Source organism: Juglans microcarpa x Juglans regia, chromosome 2D (genome assembly GCF_004785595.1).
Source record: "Juglans microcarpa x Juglans regia isolate MS1-56 chromosome 2D, Jm3101_v1.0, whole genome shotgun sequence".
Classification (NCBI taxonomy): Eukaryota; Viridiplantae; Streptophyta; class Magnoliopsida; order Fagales; family Juglandaceae; genus Juglans; species Juglans microcarpa x Juglans regia.
The window spans coordinates 10647116-10657072 of NC_054596.1; the positions used below are offsets into that span (position 1 = coordinate 10647116).

Here is a 9957-nt window from a genome sequence, read left to right on the forward strand (position 1 = left end):
TACCTTTCCTATTTTTGTTTATAGGTTAAATCATGGATGGGGGAGTTTTATTTCCCAATACCAAAGAAAAAATATATATAGTCAATTCCACTACCACTTTGGAATATTTGGAGGTCTCAGTTGATGTTAAAAGCTTGTAAGCCATATCTGAAGGCTGCGGATGTCGCCGTAAAAAATTTTACAGAAGTAAATTCACAAATTAACATGATTTTATATAATACATTAGATATATTTTACAATAAAAATATATTTAACAATCTAAAGATACGTGAAAAATAACACTCCACTTGCTTAGCCAGCACCCGATTGCAACATCTCCGGAGGATAAGTTTCTCCCATATGATCTGATCAGGTGCCCTATCAAATGATTTCAGCTTTTGTCATAACCAATGCTACTAAACCCTATCAAATTATCTCATTATTTGTCGAAGCCAAACGTTGTTTTCAGTGACTTAAACTATTTCCGTATTGTGTTTTTAATTTAAGAAATCAGAATATGAATTCCGGAACGCGATTTGATTCCCCGTTGACCTCTGGACAACGTCGAATTTGTGTATAAATTCAGAGAAGCCATTTTATTAAGAACTTAGAAAAATCTAAAGACTGATTTTATGAAAATATCTGAATATTATATTATGAACAATAAAGGAATTTTAGTATTCAAATAAATGGTTCTAATTTGAATTGAGTATTGTTTTGTTTTTTGTTTTTTGTTTTTTTTCTTTTTTTGGGGGAGTGTTATGTATTTTACAAGGGCTCAGGTTTTGAGGAGGATTTTCTCCCCTTCCAAACTGGAGTCGTTGTTCTTAAAACTGAAGAGTCTGTATCATTTAAATAAATAAATTACATATTGTTCAGTGTTTAGTAGTCAGTACGATCTATTTAAAAAAATAAATAGAAAAATCAAGTTTACAGATTTACTAATAAATGAATATTAGTGGCGGCTATCTAATATCTATCTATCTATCTATGTAGAAGAAGGTCAGAATGAAGTACTAAGAATTGTTCAGTAAATAATATAATATAATATGATCATCACAATTGGTGGGTCTTTTGATGGTTGTCGTAAGGTCTATTCTACACAGAGCTATCTATGTTTGGACCGCTGCATTATGCAGCTTACTTAAATAGTTTGGACCACTGATTTTCTAATAAATGGATGACTTATGTTGCTGTATTTCTAGGGTTACCTAATCTATGATAATTTCATATCACCATCATAAAAGAGCAGCCTTTCTTATGCATCAATGGATAGGGAATAATAGTCTTTTGACTCTATATGATCTCTTTTTTTCTTTTTTTGTACTGACCATCAATACTTTTAATATAGAGTAATATTAGATACAATTTTAAATTGTATAAATTTCGTATATTATATTTAAAAATAAAATAAAATTTATTATTAAAAAAAATGTACAAAATTTATATATTCTAATGCTACAAATATTATTTGTCATCAATACAAGTGTTATGACATTCGATTTAATGGTACGAGTGCTACTTTTCAATCAATTTTTTGGAAGAAATATATACAACAAGTTTTCTGAATGCACATAATGTTGCGCGGAAGATAAAGGCATGGCTGCCCTGCCCCCGTCATGAACTCAGCTTTCGCATTCAAACTACACTTTACAGGTCTTATTTTGTGACGAAATGGTAGCACTTCTCAAAATAAAATAACATAAAAAACAAAAAACCATAAAGGCAGCAGACATCTTTGTGCAAATGGGACCTTATTTTATTTGAAAGAATCGCACGAAACGACTTGAGTGTTAAAAACAACACCTGGAGCTTGCATATCTCTCAACCCTATCTCTTTACACTTTTAAGACCGATTTGGATATAAAAGTTCTCCTCATTCAGCTCAATTTATCTCATCTAATAATTATAATTTTTTTAAATTTTTATACAAAATATAATAAATAATTCTAATTTTTTGAAATTTTAAAATAATAATAATATTATAAAGAAGATGAATTCTACAAAACAAGAGTGAAAAGAAACCGATTCCTTGATTGACGTCTAAGAAGTTGCCTTAATTAGAAAAGTAGAACCAAAAACTTGGGCAAATGAAAGACAAAGAGCAAATATACGTTTTGCACTAAAACTGGTTCCCAAATAAATGGAACTTTTTTCAAGTTGTAGTATGATTATGTTAGTGTTCCCCCAAAGACATACTAGTCTGACAGATTTTAATCACAACTGCATTATGCATTGATAGACATCAATATAATATATATATATATATATATATATTTATATTATATATTCTACTTTAAGAAAACATTATTTTTGTTCATGGACGTGCACTTGATGCCCTTTTGCTTAAAAAGCTAAAAGTTGGGACATTGGATTATAAAGAAGAGGTAATTTCACATCACAAGCAGTGCTGTCTAATTCCACCATGTGGGTATGTATATCAGTGCTATGTGGACTCAGCATCTCTCTCTCAAGTCTCAACCCTAAACTTGGAGTAAACCAGTCCTCTCCCCAATTTATATTTTGAGAGAGAGAGAGAGAGAGAGAGAGAGTTGATGATGATGATGATGAACACATAAGCAAAATGTCGTACGAAGGGTGGCATGTAACAAAGGTCCACTGGTCAATTAAAAACTCAAAAGACTCCCAATTGAATGTAGCATCTGTAACCCCACGAGCCACCACCAAATAGAAAAAAACATCATTTTCTTTCTCTATGTTTTTTCCTTTTTTTTCCCAAAAAAAGTACAATAAAGAACAAATTTAGGTACATGTTTTTGCTTCAAACGAATAACAACAAAGTGAACAAAGACGACTTCACTTCCTTCAAAACCCTCTCCTCCCTTCACTCCCTTCAAAAGGGGAAAAACAAAAGTGTATTATTAGAGACATGAGAATGTTCCAAAAGCATTATCCTTATCACCCCCCCATTAATACATATATCTTGTGCACCATCCTAACCCGACCCATCCCATCCGGGTTATATCGTGGAATTCCATCATAGCAATTCAGTTGGACGGCTGCCATGCCGAGGCTGTGAGCAATGACAGATCCTTCCAACCTAACTTCAAGCAACCATTATCCTCCACTAATGTATAACCCTTCCAAGGGAACATCCCAAGCAACAAGCTAGCTTGGGCCGCCGGGTTGCCCCCCAGTGATATGGGCTGGAATCCGACCCGCCTTAACTCCTCTCCCCACCTCTCCACCTTCTCCTCTCCGGTCCTCTTCGGCCCACCAACGGCCATGATGTTCCTAATCTCGCACCCAAACAATTGCTGCTCCACCATATGCCTCTCTAGGTTATCCTCACCCAATCCATCCCCAAGGGCGTCGAACAACGCGCTGTAGTAATGCAAAGCCTCCACGAACCTGGCTAAAAAGCCTCCCCCGTGGCTCAGATCCTGTTCGACGATTGTGATCAGTTTGGGTCTCAACAAAGCCAACACTTTCAACGTCCCCAAATCGCTCCCCGTTATATCGTACAGACAATGCTGCATCCAGTGCACCACTATGGCCTCGTTCGGCCTCACCCCGAGTTGACTCAGATCTTTTACATTCCCGATTTTACCTTCGAACGGGTGGAACTCGAACGGAAGCCCCAGCGAACTCGCGAAGTCCCCGAGTCTCTTACCGGTCGACTCCAGCAAATCAGAGGAGGATCCGAACCCGGTGACCCGCATGGATCGGATCTTCTTGTTTCGGGAGGCGAGGATGTGGAACAATCCGGGCCATTGGAGGCCCTGCATTATATCGAGATCGATGACGTGGACGTGTTCTTCGCCGTCCAATGCTTGGAAAATGGCTTGGTTGGCTGTGAAGTGTGAGAATTTGACCAAGGGACTGATGGAGTTGTAGGATTGCAGAGCGGAGAAGATTTTCTGCGACTGAGTGAGGGTTCGAGTTTTGGAGCTGAGCGGCCAGTAGGTGCCGAGGTATGAGGTGATCACCCGAGCCTGGAGCGCGTGGGAGAAGTAGGCTCCGACGCGCTGCGGGGAAGAGCCGTAGGGAGACGAGAGCTCGGCGATTTCGGGAAGTAGATCGGCGGCCTCGTCGAGGTGCTCCAAGGCCACGCTCTCGGCGCACTGCAGCAGAAGCCCCAATAGTTTCAGGCCGATGGACTCACCCTCCTCTCTTTCGTCCACGGTCTTCTCGCCGGAGACCGACGCTTCGTTGGAGAAATTCATCCGCTTCGTCGTCGCGTCGTCCCCGGAGCTGTATTCGCGGTCCACGCGCTTCGACTTCATCGCAGAGCTATTGGAAGGGTTCGATATTGGGGACTGTGGAACCAAGCTCTGAAGCATGATCGATCAGATAGAAAAGAAAATACAGAGAGGGAGAGAGAATCAAAAGGCGAATAGATTTAGGGGGGAAAGGGACAAATAAAGGAGTGAAAGACAAGGGGAGTGAGTACGGAGAGTTAGCAGAGGGAGGGGGTGGTGGGAGTGTGCTGTGTCAGAGAGGGTTGGTGTTTGGGGAGAGGGAAAGTGAGAGAAAGTTGGAGGGTAGACAGAGTGACAGGAAAAAGGTTGAAAACTTTTTAGCAGAGGAAACGGGGAAGGGAGGGGTCTACGACTCTATCCTCTATCCTCCTCGGTAGGTACTCCGGCTTACAAGGGCGGGGGGTGGGCTGTCGTTTCGTTAAGTCAGTTTGTTCGTTTCTTTGTTTGGTTTTTTCCGTTAACGAATAAATTAACGAAGGGACAGGGCCAGGGGGAGGAGGGGGGATAAAATTATTTTCACGTTCATGTTAAATTATAACAAAAATCCTTAAATTTGGGGTTGTTTGGATACGTGGGAAGTTGCTATTGGATGAAAAAAATAAGAGAAGAAAAGCTTGTGTTGTGTTTGACAATTTTTCCTGTGATTGGGATTATGATATCTATATCATATCATACTATAAAAATGTTGGTGACGGATTGTTATTTATGTGGTTGTAGGGGAACGGTCTAGAAGATGATAAAAACGACAAAGGAAAAAATAAATGAAAAAAATGCAGCCTTTTATATTATTATTATTATTATGATGAATTATTCTCATCAGTTACTATTCACTCTCATATCTTATATTTATAATTTTTTTATAGAGTGTATGAATATTTTTTATAAGATGTGAAATTTTTTTTATAAGATGTGAAATATTAAATAGTTATTAATAAAAAGAATTTTTCTATTATTATTATTATTGCAATATTGCTTAAAAATTGTAAGTAATGTTAAAACTAATGCACTTTGGTGGACACTTTACTTTTAAAGTTAACACGGGTTAAAAAAAAAAAAAAAAAGATTTAAGGAAATTACCGAGAATGGATGTTTTTTCACCCATTTGTTTTTGTTTTCTAGTTTCTTAAAGTCAAACACCGAAAGTAGGTAAGGCAGAGCTGGAGGAGTCGGTTCCTAAAATCTTTCTTGTCTTAATTATCTGGCGTCAATCTTTTTACTTACAGGTTAGTGCTTGTTTGGGAGGTTGTACTTGCAACTCCAGCAACGATTTAAACTAGGAAGAGAATATGTATATATGTTACTCCTTTTAAAACGTCCAATTTTAACTCTAGTTGTGTCTTTTGCAGCATTAAGCTTAGCCAAGCCAACCAAAGCTTCTCAATTCTCATTTGGGGAGTCTCACTGCCACAATTTCTGGTGTAATCTACCACCATATATATCTCTTCGTTTTCTCAATTATTCTATTATTTATAATGATTTTTTCTATTCTTATTTATATTGTTCGTTTTGCTTGTTTTTCAAGGGCTCTAGAACTTTGATTTATTTATGCATTGAATGAGCTTCAAATTTGTCAAGACTTTCAAAACCTGATATAATTGATATTTGCATCATTCCATGGTTAATTCTCCATCCGTTATATCTCATGTCCACAACAGTGTAAACCCACAACAATCCGACATTTCTAAACCCAAACTAATAACCATATTGTTACTTCACATTAGGGTTGTCCCCAAAACCGATGCAAGCACACAACAATGTGATTTCGTATTACATCCAGAAACTATAGGATAAAAAGGGTTTAAGATCTGTAGAGAGCCTTTACAGGGATAGTCAAATTACAGAACTCATAGCTCAAATTACATGACGGGTCCAGATGATCGGTAGAAAGCCTTTATAGGGATAGTGTCATCCATCGCCTCACCCCGTAGCCATAGTAGCATCCTATGCAAACCATAATAGCATGGAAAATGTGGAAAATGCTACTCTTCCCGCTGGTACTTTTTATTTTATTTTTATTATATTTTTTACTTAATAATTAAGTAAGTATTTTTTAATAATATTATAATTTTTTTTAAATATTTAAAAGTGTTAAAAATACATTAAAAAAATCATAAAAGAAAATCGCACAAAACAACTTGCGGGAGCTCCCAGCTGTGAGACTAGCACCGCCCTAATAGCATATCCTCACCCCATGTTCCAATCCTTACTTGCTTACCGAATCAAACTACCCATCAAGTGGAGCAGCACATTGGGAATCAATGTAGGACATGAAAAAAATACCGTTGGTCAAGAATATATCATATCATCTTCTGCACCGTCAATATGCAGGTGCAAAAGTCAAAACAAGTTATATAGTCTAAACCAAAATTAACTCTCCTTAACGTTTCTGTGCTAATTCATTAAAGAACTCATACAAGCTCACATTGGGAGGCAAAACCAAAAAAATATATATATTTAAGCCAAATTGTTAAAATCATAGACTAGAACGAAGTTCTATCATATGACCATGGCTTTAAAACCGTCTAAAAGAGAGTTGGTGCTGAAAAAAAAAAAAAAAAGGATATATCCTTTGATTCCTAATTTTGCCAAACGAATTGATAGATCTCATGAGACCGACCAACATCTCAAAAACCAATCATGAGACCAATTGATCGATTCCATTCTACAACCTTTCTAGATCTACTGCAGAGAGAAAATTGAGAACCACACGAATCTGTTACCCAAGAACCTGATACATTGAAATTCTGATGCAACTTCTAAGATTTAAAAAACTTCTCACCCATGGAACCAACACATCCACCTAAAGGAAATAATAGTCGATAACAACTGAATAGCCTGAATGCGTTGAGCTATAACAAACCCACATATAAACTTATCATTAAGACCTTCACCAATTAATACTGGAAATTTATACTCACTAACGAATCATAAAACAAGATATTAACACATGTTGCAACAAGCACCATACATAGACATAACTATAGTGAAAACAGCTCACAATATTCTTTCTTATTAAAAAATAGTTGAGGTTGAGAGTCATAGGATTATACATTTACTTACAAAAACTCATAGTGCAAATTACAATCTCATTCATAGCTGCAACACTGTATAATTTGCACTATGACTTTTGGGAGATTAATAAAATCTATTCATGCACAGCATCACCTAACTTCATGAGCGCATTAACATGAGCGGCTAAAGGTCCTCACCTAGAATGAAGATTCATATAGAACTTTAGCCCTCACCTAGAATGAAGATCCATAGAGAATGTATATTTAGATTGACCTGATCACGGACTCCAACCCTAAAGTATGCCAAATAAACTTTGTAATAATAACCAACTGTAGAAGCTTAATTCCCAGTGATATCATTTTTTATAGGTAGTTACCAGAGATATCATTTGCAGAAGCACAATCTTAAAAACAAAAACGAATCTAACAAGAAATATCCATTTAAAAAAACTTGAAAACGAAGTGACAAGCAAACTGTTTAAAGAGAATCAACTTCTACAGACCGAAACGCAAGCACATTACCAAAATCAGATCAAGTCCAGAACATACTCGAGAAATAGTAATTAAATAACTAGTCATCAAATAATCAACACGCCCAACACTCAATGAATAGAGACAAATTCACTAAAGTCGCTTCAAAACAATCCCGGAAACGACGAGGCTTAATAGAACACACATAACAACATAAGCAAATCATACTAATAATGAACAAGATATTGAGGAATTGTCCATACGTAAAATCATAATTATTGACACGGGCCTTTTCCACATAAAAAGGGAATCTTTTGTTACAATCGAAGCAGAAGTGATGTGGATTATTCAAGAATCGAAGTCGATTTGCTTTATAAAAAGAAGATATCAATGAACTTCGATGAAATGGTTTCACGGGATTCGGCCAATTATCTTGATCGTGGGATATCATTGAGAATAGGAATCCGTGCTATCAAAAGATTTCCTGCGATTATTTCTAGTATGGAATGAGTCAATCATCCACCACTTTGGTATCTTATTGAACAAAAATGGTGATATTGTTCCTCCATTGATCAAGAATTTCGATTTCTGGGAAGTATCATGATCATCCAATAAGAAGGGTTTCCATTTTTTCAAATGAACAATACATGCCATAAACCCAGTGATACTAAGCGGATCGTGAAAAACTACCACAAAACCAACAGTCTCAGGGAAATCGGAAAAGGACCGAAGACCCATTATATGTTATAATCTCAACATTACGAAATAAACCCATTAGAAATGTAATCCAAACAAAAAAAAAAAAGAAATGTAATCCAAACAGGTTTCGCAGTGGTTGACAAAACTTCAGATTAAAACGAAAATATTCCTTAAGACAGCTACAAAGATACTTATAAAAAGAAAAACTGTCTTGTTAATAAACAAAATATAAACTATCATGAAAAGACAACAGAAACAGAAATAAATCCAACTCCTCAAAAAAAGCCAGAAATGACACCTTTCCAATTCAAAATCTAAGCTTGGTAAAGAACCACCTATTCTTCCCAGACTTGAAGCGCTCCTCGAGCCTCTTCTTGGTTTCCTTGGCGGCCGTAACCTTCTTATCCCTGGACTGGAGGGACTCGGCAGAGACAATGTCCTTGAGATCCACGTCGAGGGTGTAGCGCGTGGGCATCAGGTGCTGGAAGTTTACAAGCTTTATGAAGGCCTTGACGCGGGACTTCTTGGCCGTCTTCTTGGTGGAGTCCTTGCGGATGACTTTGCTCGGATACTTGCCGATCCCCGCGACCAAACAGTGACCATAGGGGCGGTCCCGGGTGCCCTCGTCGAAAGCCCTCACAATCACCGCCTTACGGCCAGCGTACCGGCCCTGAAGGAGTATCACCGCCTTGTTCGGCTTCAGGAATTTCACCATTTTCCCCAACGGCAAGCGTTTCTCGCTCTCAAGCTCACGGACTCTCTCGCCCCCGCTATGCAATACCTCAAGAGGAAGAAAGAATGATATCCTCCTATATATGCATATCGATAATGAAACCCTAGCTCATGGTGGCTCTAGGGTTACTACATGGTGGGCCTTGGGCTGGAACCACTGGGCCGTCTCTCTTTTTATTTATTTACTTTTTAGTTTTTTTTTTTTTTTTTTTAACTTTTACAATATAAAGAATTGGAATAGGTTAGGATGCAAAAGCTATTTCATTTCATTTAATTTAATCTAATTATTATAATTTTTAAAATTTTTACATAAAATATAATAAAAAATTTAATTTTTAAAATTTTAAAATTTTAAATTAATAATAATAATATTATAAAATAATATTATAAAAATATTTTATTTAACTTTCAACTTTCATATCTACTCACTATCCAAACCTCTCATAAGAGAAACTAGACTATTAATACGATTTCTTAATGAGGAATTCTATGCATCAGCTACTATTCACTTTTACTTGTCACACATCTATAGCTTTTTTAATAAGGTGTGAGAGTGTTTTTCATAAAATGTGTGGGTGCATAGTGTGTGGAGTATAGGATAATGAAAAGTGACTGATGAAAAGAATTTATTTTTCTTAATATTATCAATTTTATTAGCAACCGCTTATGTCATTTCTTGTCTAATTAAGACATCTATGTAATAGACTGACTTTTTTACGTACAACTCTCCTTAAAAATATCTAAATATGTGAGAAAAGTATAAATAAATAGAAAATAAGAGAATTTGGTAGTTGGATTATAATTAGTAGGGTTGTATAGGAACTGTGAAAATCGACTGGCAC

At 36.6% G+C, this 9957-nt stretch overlaps 2 protein-coding genes and 1 long non-coding RNA gene across 3 annotated transcripts; all 3 read right to left on the reverse strand.

The window, feature by feature from the left end:
• Nucleotides 1–2636: 2636 nt before the first annotated feature.
• Nucleotides 2637–4948, reverse strand: LOC121250450 (scarecrow-like protein 23). Its single transcript, XM_041149580.1, has one exon. It carries the CDS (start codon nucleotides 4281–4283, stop codon nucleotides 2988–2990), a length of 1296 nt encoding a protein of 431 aa, XP_041005514.1. The 5' UTR covers nucleotides 4284–4948; the 3' UTR covers nucleotides 2637–2987.
• A 2233-nt stretch (nucleotides 4949–7181) lies between these two features.
• On the reverse strand, nucleotides 7182–7923 carry LOC121250569. The gene is made up of 2 exons (XR_005937809.1): nucleotides 7448–7923; nucleotides 7182–7411 (listed from the first exon to the last, which is right to left on the reverse strand). It is a non-coding gene; the product is annotated as an uncharacterized LOC121250569 (long non-coding RNA).
• Nucleotides 7924–8516: 593 nt separating this feature from the next.
• LOC121250568 (60S ribosomal protein L27) lies at nucleotides 8517–9181 on the reverse strand. The gene has a single exon (XM_041149708.1). It carries the CDS (start codon nucleotides 9096–9098, stop codon nucleotides 8691–8693), a length of 408 nt encoding a protein of 135 aa, XP_041005642.1. The 5' UTR covers nucleotides 9099–9181; the 3' UTR covers nucleotides 8517–8690.
• Nucleotides 9182–9957: the final 776 nt, after the last annotated feature.

Excerpts from the sequence above, each read along its gene's own strand:
- LOC121250568 (XM_041149708.1), bottom strand. The coding sequence starts at position 9,098 with ATGGTGAAATTCCTGAAGCCGAACAAGGCGGTGATACTCCTTCAGGGC.
- LOC121250450 (XM_041149580.1), bottom strand. The coding sequence starts at position 4,283 with ATGCTTCAGAGCTTGGTTCCACAGTCCCCAATATCGAACCCTTCCAAT.